The sequence below is a fragment of the Patiria miniata genome, unplaced genomic scaffold (assembly GCF_015706575.1).
Source record: "Patiria miniata isolate m_02_andy unplaced genomic scaffold, ASM1570657v1 HiC_scaffold_25, whole genome shotgun sequence".
NCBI classification, from domain to species: Eukaryota; Metazoa; Echinodermata; class Asteroidea; order Valvatida; family Asterinidae; genus Patiria; species Patiria miniata.
Window position 1 is genome coordinate 13,141,276 of NW_024037064.1, and position 16,974 is coordinate 13,158,249.

At 39.7% G+C, this 16,974-nt stretch overlaps 1 protein-coding gene and 1 long non-coding RNA gene across 2 annotated transcripts; one reads left to right on the forward strand and one right to left on the reverse strand.

Moving 5' to 3' along the window:
* Window positions 1-6,584: 6,584 nt before the first annotated feature.
* LOC119733381 lies at window positions 6,585-11,295 on the reverse strand. Its single transcript, XR_005271804.1, has 5 exons — window positions 11,041-11,295; window positions 10,202-10,462; window positions 8,656-8,846; window positions 8,117-8,208; window positions 6,585-7,092 (listed from the first exon to the last, which is right to left on the reverse strand). It is a non-coding gene; the product is annotated as an uncharacterized LOC119733381 (long non-coding RNA).
* A 19-nt stretch (window positions 11,296-11,314) lies between these two features.
* LOC119733073 lies at window positions 11,315-14,316 on the forward strand. Its single transcript, XM_038206655.1, has 4 exons — window positions 11,315-11,404; window positions 12,072-12,252; window positions 13,334-13,612; window positions 14,190-14,316. The coding sequence occupies exons 1-4, from the start codon at window positions 11,315-11,317 to the stop codon at window positions 14,306-14,308; spliced, it is 669 nt and encodes a 222-aa protein (XP_038062583.1). The 3' UTR covers window positions 14,309-14,316.
* The last annotated feature ends 2,658 nt before the right edge of the window (window positions 14,317-16,974 follow it).

The following is a 16,974-nucleotide window of genomic DNA, read 5'->3' on the forward strand; positions in this document are numbered from 1 at the left end:
TGTACATACATGTATGTACATGTACGCGGCGAAGGTGGGATACCGGGAGCACAGCATAGCCGGCCGGCGTCAGCACTAGCGATGAGCATGGCTTCTGATTCTGCTGACTGTCATCATCCCATCTCGATCTAAGTGTTAACAGAACAGTGCACACAAAACTTCCTATTTTATGCCTCTTGAACTATAACGGAGTTTCACCGGACAACCGAAAAAAATCTGCGCCTGAACAACATTGTGGGGTCACAATTATTGCACCGACCAGTGAAGTGAACCAGTTCGCTACAAAAAGGCCTAGGCCTACCCATGACTCCTCATCCCCCGCCTGGCCGGTTGATTCCCATCATCATCATCCGCCCCTAATCATCCCCATCCATGTCGTTATCATCATCATCATCATCATCATCATCATCAACAACAACTGAACAACTGGACGATTCACCCACCATCTGTAGGTCCTAACTCGCCATGAAAAATGACAAATGCCGAACAGAATCGACGTTGCCATGGGGTGTTTACCAGTGTCCTTCAAAGTTCAATCAATTCATCTTAACTGACTTAAGAACATCCTTCACTGAATTTTATGGAGAGGCTACATCCGTCCAGACTTCCACATGTTCAGTGTATCTTACCCTTACCGATACCACTAGCATCCGATGGTGAGCAATGAGTATGCCACTACGGGTCGGGTCTTGCGATTTAACGTCGACATGATCGACAGCTGGCCAACTGTGAGAAACTCGGTAAAACTAAAACTTGCTCGATCAGTTGATACATAAATGATAGGCAATGATGAAGCTGCAAGATGTTTAAAAGGAAATACAAGATGGATGCCAAATGTATTAGTGTCGATATGTAAGTTATATAAATAGTATACATACTCAACATGCTTGATGTGGATGTCATGAATTCTTTTGATAGACTCCCTTTCCTCGTTACTTGATGCTCTCTGCCGCTCCTCCTTGAGCTTTGTGCATATGGTGCACTTTGTAAAAGTGCTTACCTGATTAGTAAATGAAGCATAACATTAACAATTAATCTTATGATCATGCGGAATATGGAAGGAAAAGTGTCCCTAAATGAAATATATGCTTAATTCGTTCAGATAAAATGCTGAATTTTCACAATTCTGTTTGTATATCTTTAGTCTGAAAACAATACATATTGATTTATTGATCTACGATTTTTTAATATAAAATATTAAAGAAAATGTAGGGCCTACAGTACATGTTCACCTTTCCAAGAATGAAATCTGGGAGTTGCGTGTGAAGAATCTTTGTGAAGTGGCCATATGTAATCACATCTGTGATTCCTCTAGTAGAGAAGTCATTCTTCATTCGTTCATATAGAATGGTGTAGTTGTATGCTGGAGGCACATAGATTTTGTTGTTGTGAGGCATAAAGTCCCCCACTCTCTCCAGAAAGAACTTCATCCATGCTAGTGCCTCTGTTGTTTTATTCCTAAAACATAGATATGATATTGACAGGAATGATCAATTTACTGTGGCCAACAATTTAGCAGAAAACACCAAAATTGCATCATAATGTTCTGAGTTGTTCCCTAAAGAAACTGTTTTGTAAATCTTTGGGCCTCACAGATTAAGATGAAAAATTAGAGTTATTCTATGGTACGATTTTTGTATTTACTGCAATCTAGTTAGGCTAGTTGCGATGAAATTTCTCAAAAAGTGTCTTGTGACAAAACATTAGCAATAACAGAAATTTGAGTTTTGTACACTTGCCTCATGCAGAACTTTCCTTGGTTTCCGTGGAGGGTATAAGTGTGCCCTTCTATGAATGCTTCCTGTGCAGACTCATATTTATGTTTGGACACTCCCTGCAGCTGGCAGAAAGCAATGGGGCAGGCCGTTCTCCCCTTTAGAACAAAATTTGTTCTGACTTCTGACGAATCCGGATGAAGTCTTTTTTTGGTAGCCTGATCATTGAAACATGACAACAAGTACTGCCTTTGTGTGGTGGGGGGGTCAGAGGTCACAGCTCCCAAATGGGCATGGGGATTGTATGCACAAAGGAAACTGGCTCACGACACTCTTGGGTTCGGCTTGACTGATAATTTATTCTGTGGAGTGGCGGTCGAAGAGCACCGACCGATGACGGAGGCGGGAGATTAGCATGAAAACAGCACATGAGAAAGAAAGGAATAAAATAAAGGGATCATAAGTACATTGTAAGATGATCTAATGCTGGCACCGGAAAACAATACATTTAATTAAAGGGGGCAATGAACAGGTTATGACGAAAACCCAGCAATGAATCGGAAAATAGTTGGAACTAAAAGAAACAGTTATTTCTTCAAAGTCACCCATGTAAACCTACATAATTTCTCTAATACAAGGGGAGTTCAATAAAGTGCATGTCGAGCCAGAAAATACATGTGTTACTAGTGTCATATTCATAGCAGACCAGAAAGGGGCAGATAAAAATACATTATTGACAAAACAAAACCCATGTTTTTGTACTCATAATTAGCACAAAGGACAATTTGGTCACACAATGCAAATTCAGAAAGTACAAAATTCTCTAAGGCAAAAATAAGGAAGGCACAAATATAGTTGAGTCCCATATTCATTACAAATAAGGGTGTCTCAGTGCTACACTTTATCTCTTCAGGCATAATTACATGCATAAAGTACATTCAACTCATGGTTAGCGACTTCACTTAATAATGAGGGCGCTATTTAGTAAACACGACCGAGCAATGAATTACAAAATATCTCGGAAGAGGGCGCTCTTTTACTGAGCAAAACCGAGCGATGAATTATCATAAAAACCTCGGAATTTGCTTTAAAAGACTCTAATGTTCCGGTCTGACATATCACCACAATTATCAAAGAATAAATGCAAGACTATCATGTCAATTTTAGATTCCTGACAAAAATAATAACTAGGAAAAGTTACGGCACTTTTTATCACTGAGAGGTCTCCATAGCAAGACAACTGGGTCGCCATCTTGGCCAAAGTTCGTAAAATGAAAACTCCCCAATGTCAGGGAAAATGAAACAGTTCGCCCCATCTACAATATCATAAATATTCCCTGGTCTTTCCGGTTTAAGGACATATGACATATTTAATTCAAAAGAAAAGAAAACTGCAAAAAATGTTACCTGTGGAGTGGCGGTCGAAGAGCACCGACCGATGACGGAGGCGGGAGATTAGCATGACCCGCCTCCGCCCTGCGGTGGCGCCCTTCAGACTCACCGTAAAAGTTCAGACTATACCTCGAGAGATGCCACCAACGGCTGAGCAACGGTCTACATTGAGGTGAAGTTTCTTTATACACAGAAAAAATGGAGAACTAATACAAGATTGATTATGAGGGATCATCCATGTAATAATTTCAAATCTCAAATCTCAGCTCCCTACATTTGTTTGACTTCACTTTGATTGAGAAAAGAACTGTGGAGTGACCAGATCTCATTTGGGTTGAATTCAAGGAGACAATTGTTGCTGCAACATGCTTCTAGGGTATTGTACACTTCTAGGCTCAAACCAACCAAGCTGTGAAATGTTTTAGGGGGCAGCCTGAAATTTCTTGATCTCCCTCGCGGTGTGGCCTGGCAAATTTCTTCCGAGGAAATGTCACTGAAAAATGACGAGGGGCCCGGGCTAGATTGCAAACCGATGATAACGCTTTGAGTTGATGAGGTAGGCCTACTGCTAGTGCTGGCTAGTGTGTACATGATGATGCAAATGCCAGCTTGAAAACTGCAATGAACAAAAAAAAATCTATCGTAATTTAGGCCTACTCCGACAAAAAGAAATATTCAACGACCCCAAATACAATATTATACATGTAGTAGAAATTGTCTAGGCTATATATGCCAAAAACTTACCGAATTCAAGCCCCTTCAGCGTTTCAATTTCCACTGAAGTATCGGTCGTACATGACCAACGATCTGAAATGTCCGTCGTACTGAAAAAAAATTACTCTCTTTTTTTCTTTTTTGCTTTGCGCTAAGACACGCCTACTTTACCCATTTTTTTCTTTTCAAGCGGTCACTGTGATTGGACGAAACTTTTTGCTGAGCTGCATATTCATTATTTAGGCGGTAGACACCGCCCTATATGCAAATTATCCCTTTTTTCAGAATGGCAAAATGCAAATATTATTTAGATGAGAGGCGCTTGCCTGACCAATGAAATGTTCCGATTCTGGAAAAGACCATTGTATCTGGAGTGATGTTTTTGTAGACATAGAAGGCCGTTCACTTTCTTACATGACCGACCATGATTACGAAAGAAAGTTCAAAGAAACAAAACAAAACTGATAGCTGAGAATACTTCGGGTTACTTAAAAAAATCGCAATCTCAAAGACACCGAAGACGTTTGCATTGATAACGGTAGGTAGTCGTACCCCTCTTTTTATATTGATGCAACCCAATTAAGAAAAGGCGGGAAATTGAAATTGGTCAATTTTTGCTGAGCCGGTGTACTATAAATAAAACAACAATATTCTGGCAAATTGCATCACGCGCAGTACGCATGATAATTAACAGCAGTACATTAATTATTGTGCATGTATGTGCATGCGCTAGTACGCTCGCACTGCTAGCTTGTTTCTTGAGGTCCTGCAACTAGAGTCAGAAAGTATATTTAGGCCTAATAATCAGATCGCAATTTAAGAGCAACATGCCTCCAGGTAGGCTATGGTGGATGGTGAAGGAAGAGGAGAAAGTATTTATTCATGTAAATGATCCTAGAAAGGGGGATAGTCATGGAAATCGACTTCGACAATATAGGAAGACCAAGTTTGGCTCCCAGTGGCATGAAGTGGGCCACATCATGTCATTGAAAGCAATGCCGTCAGGAGAGTCGGAGTCTATCATGGCGAGTAGATGAGTTCTAGGTTCTATAAATGGGGACATGGGCGTCACGAAGAGGGGGGGGGGGCGTGCCGCCCCCCCGGAAAAGCAAAAAAAAAAGGAAGAAAAGAAAGAGAAAAATGAAAAAGAGGCGCGAAGTCATAATGGTGTAAATTCAATGGGGTGGGGGGGGGGAAGGAAGAAAAAAAAGAGAAAAATGAAAAAGAGGCGCGAAGTCATAATGGTGTAAATTCAATGGGGTGGGGGGGGGGGGAAATGTCCCCCCCCCCCCGCTCTAAAACTGATAAATCTAGAATATGTTGAGAAATACAAGAATTTCTTTGGAAAAATATGTTTTGCCCCCCTCTAGAAAAAATCCTGGCGACGCCCATGAATGGGGAAGTAGGCCTAGGCTACTTATTTATTTATTTAAGATGAAATGAAGACATTTAGCGCTAGGTTTACACACATTCTCATTAAGAGCGATTTTATTATTCGTCACGTTCATGCCTGTGTTAATACCAGCCTACATTTTAATTTACATATTGTTATGTTTAAGGAAATTCACATATCATGCATACGCTGAGACCTAGACTCCTAGTCATGTTAGTTTTCACTGGCTATAGGTTCATCTCATCAAGTTTTTTGTATGAGATAGGCCTACAGTTAAAACAAATTGTTTCTGCTTCCGATTAGGTACGTGGTATTTGAAAAGGGTAGGATTTTGGGGGAGGGGTTCTTTGTGTGGATCATAATAATGGAGACATTTGTGTGTGTCAAGGGTTGCCCCCCCCCCCCCCCAAAAAAAATAGAGGGGGGGGGGTTTCAAAATAGGGTAGGGTAACCGGAAGCAAAACTACTATTTTAATTTTGTGGCATAATTAGGTTGGGGCTAGTAAAAGCACCCAAGGGCAAAAGTGGGGGGGGGGGGGAGAGAGGGAAGGGGGCCATGACACCCCCCCCCCAACCGCGTATCACACCACTGAGCATGTAGTGTATGCACCCTTGAGCATGAAGTGCATGCACCCCTCCCACAAATCATGTCCTAGGCATTTCATAGGTTAAGAAAAGCTCAAATTAAATAACATCAATTTGAACATTCCAAATACTACTGTACTAAAACATCCAGTGAAAAAAACATATATGGTTATTCACCTTCAATAACAACACATCTGAGCTATTACAGAAGCATGCCAATATCACACAAAAAACTAATAATGACCAACACATCTTCTTCTTTTTTAAAAATAATACCACACATAAATACTTTACAACTCATACTGCACAGGACATAACAAGTGTGTGGTGTTGTGTATTTTCAGTGTTGTGTAATATTAACATGTAGGCTTTGTAATATTTACATGTTTTCATTCTAATTCATGTGTGCTTTAATTAAATTTGGGAAACATCAGGGGCAAAAATAAGATTGAAGAGGCAATCAACCAATATACATGTAATTAAGTCCTACAGTACCACCCTATCTACATGAGCTAAGTAATCCAACTTGCATTCCAACATTGCAATAAATCTAGCATTCATAGCCAATTCATCATTTGTTTGATTATACAGTGCAAAAAACCTTGCATTGACCATCCTATGAAAATCACTAACTAAATTCAAAGTTCTCTAAAAATTTCTTTATAAACTGACAAGATACATAATTTTCTCTGATATCAATATCGCTCCTGAGGTGGGGGCATTCCTTCTTTTCGTAATACTGCAATCCTTAACCTTTACAATGGGAATCATTTGGGGGGGGGGGGGCTGTAGCCCTGAGGTGTTATTTTACACAAAACTCAGGCCAAAAAAAAAAAGAGTTCTGCTTCCGATTACATGGCATTCTGCGTGTAGTCAAGGGTAAAAGGTATAAATTAATGGTTTGGGTCCTTTTTTCCCCCTCATTTTTTTTCCGTACAAAAAATAAGGGTAGGGGATGTCAGAATAGGGTAGGTACCCTACCTGTACCCTACCTAGGTAGGGTAACCGGATGCAGAACAGAAAGTAACTTCTTTTTTGATTTTTCGTTTTCTTTTTCGTAATAATTTCAGATCAAATTCAGTGGGAAAGAAGATAAGTCCCAAGTACTATCAAGGAGTAGTTTTGAATGGAGTAAAACACAGTTCAGTAGAATCTTTAAAGCACAGACCACTGCCGTTGGCTTTGTCGGAAAGTTCAAGGAGATAATGTTTCCAGATGAGAGTTCTGACAGCGATCAGGACATGGATGTAACTGAAGAGCTGGTGGCATCTCCAGAGGCTTCCTCCAGGTCATCTACCCAAGAAAGGTAACAAAGATTTTATGAAAATATGAAAACATGGACACACATATTGACACTTACCACTGATTCATAAATACATGAGGCAGTTTACCTATTCCTATGATAAAAGAATACCTGGCTGGTCGTAAACACTTTTTCAGTGTCACACAAAACTTTGACTCATTTCAAAATCTGGTTATTACTACTCGACATACCGTCGCACATTTGTTGAGGTTGATTTTTTTTTGACTTGTTTGACTCTTCGACCGAAAATGTATTTATGAATCGGAATAAATGTGTGCTTGGCAGGTATAAAACAAGTCCATTTAAACCAGCCGGGGGCCTTGTGTCTGCTAATAATATCTCTTGCTTTCGGCTCAGGCTGTTATCAGTGTTCATTCCCCCAACCAGTATGGTCTAAAAAGGGCTTGTTTAAAACTAGCCAAGCACACATTTAATCCCTTATTTTAACTACAAGAACACAGAGATCTCTCTGGTGTTCTAGCAATAGCTAATGTTTTTCAGTTTGATTTGGAGACAATTTGAGCATTATTTAGACACTATGATGTCCAACTTTTGAAAATGTGTGCATGTTACAGAAATTCGGACACGAACACACCATTCCTTAAACACAGTTGAGACAACTCTTCAGATCATTAGATCTAAGGAATAGCCTTTTAACAAAACTGTTATATTCAGTTCACAGGAGCAACCCAATAACAGCTCTGGACAGCCCAGGAAGAAAATGAAAACAGCTGAAGCAACAGACTTCGAGAAGGAAATCAAGCAGCACTATTTAGGTAAATAAATGTAATTTTTTACGATCAAAAATTGTTTGTTTCTATTTATTCAATTACCTGTCAATTAGGCTAGTTGATGTTTGGCAAGCTGTCATGGTCAACAGCTTAAAAAGTTAGCATATATTTGGAAAGTACTCCCTACAAAAAAATGAACTGTCAGCTATTTGCCGCTACAACATAAAACATCTGTAACATTTCAACTGCATGTTTGATCAAGAATTAACATTTAATCACTAACCTTTATTTTTTACAGGCCACTTCCAGATAAAGATAGATCGGCTGAAGATTGGTGTTCAAGTAAGGTCCATTGATGAAGACTATGTCATGGCACTGAAAAAAGAGATGCAAGAATTCACTGATGAGGCTTACCAGCCAGTCTGTGTTGCTCTTCAGAATATTACAAAGGGAGACTTCAATGCAAAGAGGGTACGAAATAGAATAAAGCTAGCAAAGTGCTTCATATACATATATAAGCACCATCGATATCAGAACTTTCAATAATCCAATTCTGAGAATATTCAATTTATCAATTATCCCGTGTAAAAGTTGAAGACCATAAAGATGACACTTGGATTAAAAAAACATTTAAGTCCCAACTTTCCATGGCTTTCTCTGGAGCAGATTGATCAAACTTTTTTTAAACAAATCCATGCACTGAGAGTTATTCCAGAATGAGCATTTTCTTACAGTTTAACATTGGGGCAGACTGCAAATTTCAGTAAACGCAGAGCACAATGCGAAAGTGAACCTTGTTAATTCTGTGTTATTATTATGTACCTAAGGTGGATGACTATGAGTACCAGGTTTTGGGAGGACAGCATCTAGTAACAGCCAGTAGACAGATGAGAGGCCAGGATCCAACTCTTGAGACCCGTTGGTGCGTAGTCTACGCAGACCTGACACATGATCTCTCAATGTGGCTGTCCCACCGACACAACGAGACCAATGCATTCCACAAGTCGATGACCCTGAAAGACAAGGTAGGCCTATAAAGCTCATTATGTTCCAGGAAATTGTCTTCACTGCTTTAAACAAAATGAAAACAAAGCAATTATGAGATTGCTTTTCACTGACAATTATTCATTAGTGCACCTTGAATCGGCCCCAACCATAGAGCTATATCAAATAACTAGAGCGCTAACTCCTCATTCTTGCGCACAGAGACGCTTTGAAGCCGCTCTGGGCGCAGACATTTTGAATTTATGTGCATGTTTGTAGAACACAATCAAAATAGATGGATTTAATTTTAAAAGTGTACTCTAAATGCAACGCACAAGTAGAACATACGCAAACAACTTAAATGCGCCATGAAGGGTCAAAATACGTCACGGCAAAAAGTATCTGCATCTGCATGTTGCTCTGTTTGCATAGAGCAAAATGACACGCTCATTTAATGATCGTGCGTTTTGGGCCTATCAGCTTCGATGACGCACCGGTATGGAATACAAACGCAGATAGACGTACAAAATACGTACAAAATTTCTAGTTCTCCATAGGTTCGTGTACAAACATGGATGCGCCCAGCAGGCATCACTTTGCACATGAGTTAGTGCTCTAGTTATTTAATAAAGCTTTATGGCCCCAACACAGAGGGGGCACACTAGCTGCTGGGAAACATACCACACCCAAAAGTTCATGAGTTTTTAGCCGATTGGTTGCCAGCGCAGCAGCCTCTCCAGCATCTACCTGCCCCTTTTTCCTTGGTTGCTGAGAATGCCTAATCACACACTTTCCAAATTTATATTTAAAAAGGTTGCATTCTGCAAGAATTTTAAGAAAGAAGAGCGAAAGAAAATGTGCAACATGATCCTCAAGGAAAAGGTACGTATTATTAGACCTTATTCTTAATGCTATGGTCTACTAAGCAATTTTTTTCATCCTGCTCCCTGAATATGTTTTGTTAGGTGTTGAATTATTCTATGATCAGAGTGTGTGCCAAGCCTCACATTACAATTTAAATAACTGAAATAAAATGTCTCTTCTTACAATAACAAATAAATAAACCGGATGCTATTACATCTTTGATTTATTATTATTACAAGAGTCATGCAATTTTTATGTAAACCAATTTAGTGGAGGCTGGTATATGGAGCTTCCTTTAGCGCATACAGTCATGTCCCCCCCCCTTCCCCCAACATGGCCCTCCCCCAAAAAAATGACTTTGGAATGTGATAGAAACTGGATGTTGGAAATAAGAATGTGAAAGGGAAACGTTGATCTGTAGGCTCTTTCTTTTTGTTTGCCATCAACGAAAATCATTGTTTGCACAATCAGTATTCAGGAGAATGCATTGAGAAACTTCTTTATTTAACTATGCACTTACCTCCTCCTATTAGGCCAAGATGGATGTCTCAATATTGCAGCAACTTTCGTCTCTGGATACTGAAGTGGCAAAACTCATGGATGAAGTGCTGAAACTGGCTGAAAATGGGGAGTTGAAAGGTCAGAGGCTTGATCCAAGTCAACGCCACACAGGAAGAGCAGACATCAAGCCAAACGTGTTCAGGAATTTCCTGTTGTTGGAGAAGTCCACTCAACTGCCCATTCTGGAACAGCTCAACAAAGGAGAGATGGATGTTGCGTCCTTCAAATGTGAAACGAAAGTTTTGCATAAGTTGAAGGTATGAATTTTTTTTTAACACATTTCTCCTTCCTCATGAACATAAACAACAAAGCACAAAATTAACAACACCAATGATAAAAACAGTCAAATAGGCCTATTAGTTATTCGTGCGAGTGGAACACGGAATAATGAAGCACGCCTGTTCATGTCCCACATGCCACAAGGCCGAAGGCCAAGTGGTATGTGGGAGACAGACGCACTACATTTTCCGCATTCCATAAGCACAAGTGGGACAAGTTTATCTTCAAGCAAACTTGACATGCAGTAAAGATGGAACAGGCACGCTGTACCGTAGATGGTTATCCTATTACAATTCCGTGTTGTACAAAATGGCGCACACATCTTAGAATGGCGTATTACACAGAGTGCATGTGGACAGTTTAACTGCTGTGGAAAATGTAACTTGGGGACATGTAGTTCAGAAGAACAATGTCTGATGGTTTTGTACACTCGTGCTTTTCTTAACTGAAGTATATTACTTGAAATATATCAACATCACCAAAACATGATTATTACCAATAATACATTTATGATCTCACCCAAATGTCCATTCTGCAGCTCGTTCAGGAAGCATTCCTCCGTGAGGTGAACCTGAAGTCATGGGATGAGGCTCAGCGGAAGTATCCAAACCACACTTCGAGGGAGCGGCTGTCTGCTTTTCTGAAGTACAACTACCAATATGGTAACAGGCCTGCTGCCCTTGTTGCTTATGCTAAAGCTGCACGAGAGTCTACTACTGCTGCTGTCCATGAAAGCCAAGTTGCAGATGCCTTCATAGGCCCTGACGGAAACTGCAAAGGATACATATGGAATATGGACGTCCTCAAGTTAGATGATAACATCATGCAGCAAAGAACACAGAACTTCTCTGGCTTTCATTTGGCTATTCTTGATTTTCCAGAGGTAAAGAAATGTAACTCCCCAATTCCTTAAAATGCACACATACATCCAATGTTTTATACGGTGTTAACCAAGAATTTCCTACTGTTCCTCTTTTATTAGTTCATACTTCACTTTTCTGCTAGGGCTCCCATCTGTTTTGTACACATTTTTCAAACATGGACTCCTCATATGGACTCCTGTCCACAATCAGTAAAGGTTATTTCATACATGTACATGTTCCAAAACAAAATATTGTTGTGTTGCCTACACCCGACCGACTCAAAAATCTGGACATGTATGTATGCATTGTACATTGTATCACATGTATCCGTGCTGTGTTCAATAAGCCCATAAATGTATGTAGCATGTACACAGCATACATGTGGTTCTGTATTAAATTCTGAAATACACAGCTTTTCCTTATGGGGCAGAATTTGTTTCTGCTTACATGGTTTCTCGTGTGCAGAAATAGGGACAATAGACCCCAGAAAGCAGTCATTAGAAATTTAGAGGACTTCTCTAATCTGCCCCAGGAATAAGGAAAATTTTTAGTGAACAAGTCTTTTCATCAACAAGGAAATAATTTGCATGCACAAAATAGATCTCTAAATGTGGCTTAATTGAATGGGTGATACCCTCAAGCCATAATATTTGTCAAACTGTGATGATTAGTACTTTTTTCTTACAGACTTGGACAGTGACTGACCTTCAGAGGTTCTGCATAATGCTGCGCTACATAAATGTACAGCTGTCCACCCTCACCCACTATAACATCGTTTGTCTGTGCTCTTTGAGCCAGCAAGCAGAAATACATCGTGTGCTTAGTTCTGAGACGTTCTGCAAGGTGGAACATGCATTTTACCGAAAAGGTACATTACATTTACATGAAAATTGTTTTCAATAAATGTTACAGCCGCATGCATGTTTCTAATTGTCCTCCATTACTGCTTAGCAAGGACATATATCACACATGCATGACACTTGAATATTCACAATAACAATTACTGATAATTGTGAATTAGGGAGACATACCCATAGACTTGAGCACAAATAATAAAAATAATTTTGTGACCCTAATGATTTGACCTCATTCTACCTCACAATTTTTGGTCTTTTTACTAATTGGACCATGAGCAATCCTTCTAGCCTATACAATTTTGCCTCTCAATAGGAACTGAGGCATTGGGTAAACATTGAAATATCTCCCTAATACCACATGTCTCCCTAAGGCCAAAACATATATAGTTCTGCTTGTTTTCCCTACCTACCCTATTCTAACAGCCCCTACCCTATTTGAAGAAAATGAAGAAAAAAAAAAAAAAAAAAACATCAATTTCTACCTTTTACCCTTGACTACACGCACATGCCTCCATATGATAGTACACAACAAAAATTGGAAGAAAAAAAATTCCCTACCTACCAACCCTATTTTCGAATGCCATGTAATCGGAAAAAGAACTATTGTATTTTTGGCCAAAGGTATAACTCATGACGTTAAAGAGTCTTCCAAAGGTTACATGTATACTTGTGGTTTTAATCATCATGTGGTTGTAATATTATGTGTCTATATTATTGGTTATCCTGCGAGTCGAACATGGAATAAGTAGTGTTTTTTTGTGCCACATACCACAAGCACGAGCGTGATAACCATTTATCTTCAAGCAACTTGACGAGCAGTAAAGTTGGAACTAGCTTGCTTTACAATCCTTTTAGTGGTTTAGCACATGCAGCTGGAATGTCACACACATCTTGGAAATGGAATAGTGCAATACGCAGGGTGCAATATGTACTGTGTGAGACAGTATATCACACTGTTGTTGGTATCCAGGGTACAAGTTTGCTAAGACATAATAATATAGACATATATGGCAATCAAGAAGGGAGGGAGAGGGACAGAGAGTGAAATTGGACACAAAAAAAACACATTTTTTCTCACCTCTCTCTATGCAGGAAGTGTGCAAGAGGACAATGCTCCTCGGTCCGTCCTGCAACAAGATGTTGGAGCACTGGTTTGCGGTTTCTGGTCAGCAAGTGGCCGGGTGTCAACTGATGACCAGCTGACAAGGCCACGGTCCAACTTCTTTGATATCAAAGAGCCATGGACCTTGGCCAAGACAGACAACGGGTCTCCAGTGAATGTACATCAGAAGCCCCTCCAGCTGCTTCAAGACATTGTGGACGCCATGTCACCCAAACAAGGCTGGGTCCTTGATGCCTGTAGTGGAACAGGTAAATGATGTGCAGAAAATGTAATTTAATATTGAACTTCTAGTCAGCAACTAAAACTGGTATGCCATGATGTTTAAAAGAGTAGCAAAAGTATTCATTAATAGAAACATCTCAAGTGTCTCAAGTAATGTTATTGATATTATGAAGCTGCCTGCAGTTTTGTAGAAAATTTAATTGAAGGGCTAGTGTCCACTTTATAAGTGACAAACCTATTTCTCCCTTCAAACATTTTTCTCAACTGAATGTTAATAACAAATGGATACATTGACAGACTACAGGCAGCTCATAATTGCCTTGTTTTATACTTGCAGAAGAATGCACAAGTGCAAAATGGACACCATATAACTTGCGTTAACTATCCAAAAATACCATTAGAAAAATCTGCTTTGCAGTGAATATATGTGTTGTTTTCAAGTGTTGTTTTCCACAGAAAGGGAATTTAACAGAAAATTAACCTCATGCAGCGTTCACGTTGGTTTTTAATACCAATATTGTGTCCTTATACAAAGTTTATTAAGTAGTCAGTCAATGAAAATACTCTTACATAAGTCATATTTCTTCACTTTTCCATCCTTAGGAACAGGGATTGTAGCGTGTCTGCTGGGAGGTCGCAACTGTGTTGCAGTTGAGCTGGAAGAGAGTCAGGCAGCACATGTGACAAGGCGTCTGACATCACTCGTGTTTCCTAAAGAATAAAAAAAAACACCAATATGTTTACCATAAAGAAAGTTTGCTTTTTGCAGTTCCATAAAGCTTTAATAATTTATAAAAGATTTTAACCAGTCATTAACCCTAACTCCCTAGGCCTTTTTGCTAGGATGTAGCCTCATTCCTGTAAGATCCTCCAATACGGGCGATTCACAATAGTGCGCCTCCAAGAGTTTGCAACGCGTTGGCCAATCACACTGTGCAAAATCTGTCGACCCAATGCGCGTTTGGAAAAGGTCGATTGATTTCGCGCATTGTGATTGGCCAACGCGTTGCAAACTCTTGGAGGTGCACTATTGTGAATCGCCCGTATTGGCCTCATGGAAAAAAGCATATAGCCTCAATCCTGCATATTCCTCCATTATTTCTTGATTATGGTCTACTGCCTGAATCCTGCGATATAGTAAACAGTCTCTTTGGTCGCGTGAATGCAAAATTAACTTGAGCACAGCAGCGGATTAAGAAAGCGATCCAGAGTTTATTCAAATTTAACTCACAAATGGCTTATTGATTGTGCCTTTTTTTTGTTTAACTACATGTAAATTGTGTAAATGTATCTGAATCCATTTTATGCTTTCACACTGAATCTAACAACTATTGCAAGGCATCATTCACAGCAGACTGAAAATAATATCCTGACAATTCTTTGGTTGTATACAAATTCTATCATGTCTATGGAGACTTGAGTTTTTTTTCTAGCAAAATAGGAACAGGGATTGTAGCGTGTCTGCTGGGAGGTCGCAACTGCGTTGCAGTTGAGCTGGAAGAGAGTCAGGCAGCACATGTGACAAGGCGTCTGACATCACTCGTGTTTCCTAAAGAATAAAAAAAAACACCAATATGTTTACCATAAAGAAAGTTTGCTTTTTGCAGTTCCATAAAGCTTTAATAATTTATAAAAGATTTTAACCAGTCATTAACCCTAACTCCCTAGGCCTTTTTGCTAGGATGTAGCCTCATTCCTGTAAGATCCTCCAATACGGGCGATTCACAATAGTGCGCCTCCAAGAGTTTGCAACGCGTTGGCCAATCACACTGTGCAAAATCTGTCGACCCAATGCGCGTTTGGAAAAGGTCGATTGATTTCGCGCATTGTGATTGGCCAACGCGTTGCAAACTCTTGGAGGTGCACTATTGTGAATCGCCCGTATTGGCCTCATGGAAAAAAGCATATAGCCTCAATCCTGCATATTCCTCCATTATTTCTTGATTATGGTCTACTGCCTGAATCCTGCGATATAGTAAACAGTCTCTTTGGTCGCGTGAATGCAAAATTAACTTGAGCACAGCAGCGGATTAAGAAAGCGATCCAGAGTTTATTCAAATTTAACTCACAAATGGCTTATTGATTGTGCCTTTTTTTTGTTTAACTACATGTAAATTGTGTAAATGTATCTGAATCCATTTTATGCTTTCACACTGAATCTAACAACTATTGCAAGGCATCATTCACAGCAGACTGAAAATAATATCCTGACAATTCTTTGGTTGTATACAAATTCTATCATGTCTATGGAGACTTGAGTTTTTTTTTCTAGCAAAATAGGACATCTGTCTGTCTGTCTGCATTAACGCAACGGAGAGAGAGGGTGTACGCTGGGATGTTACATTGAGTGAGGTCCGTGGCCGAGGAAGGTTTTAAACCTCTTGACCGAGTCGGCTTGAACAAAGTTTTCCTCAAGATGGTTCCTGTCTATATTTGATGTGTTACAGAATGAGTTTTTAAGTTGATCTGTGTTGCACCAGAATACTTTGAAGCACTTGGAGTTTATGGCGATGGAACTTTGTATGGTATTTGGTATAGTTTGTTTCTGTGAGGTATGGTGTCGAATGCTTTTGAAAAATCCAGTACGGCTATGTCGACTTGCTTTTTTGTGTCCAACGATTTGAGTAGATCATCAACTGTAACAATGAGCTTGGTTTTGTATGAGTAGCCACTGCGGACCATGGTCAGGTGTGCCATGATTTGCCTGTAGATGATGTGCTCAAGCTGTTTGCATATCACAGACGTTAGGGAGATAGGCCGATAGTTTTCAGCGAGGTGTTTATCCCCTTTTTTTAACACACATGATATGTCGGCATTCAGCCAGTCTGTAGGTAGGTCGCCAGAGTCAAGTGATTTCTGGTAGATCATGTAGATGCGGACAGTGCGTGGACGATGTTATACAGCACAGTTTTGTGCGTGTCCCTGCTTCTTAGGTCAACAGTGCAATTGTCCCAATCAATGTTCGGGCAATTGAAATCTCCGGCGAGGATGATATGCTTGTCTGAAAGCCCGTTTTTAGTTAGTTTTTTCAACAATCTGCTGAGTTCACTGATGTCACTAGCATTTCAATGAGGCATGTAGAAACATCCGATCAGTAGTACCCATGGAGTTTAACCTTGACCCATTCTAATTCACAGTTTGTAGTTCCAGTTGTTCAACTGAGATCAAGATGAGCATTAGACATGTTAGAGCTGGAGTTACTCAAGCTACTTGTTTGGTTCAGTTCCTCTAATGGTTACAGTAACATAAATTGGGCATCGACATGCAGCCACTTGATTCTTGAACATGTTGAATTTCAACTCACAATCAGAATCTGAAAAAACACTAGTGCCATGGAAGTGTGCTCTATATGCAGGCTGTGTAATTCCTTAAAACTTATAAATGTAAG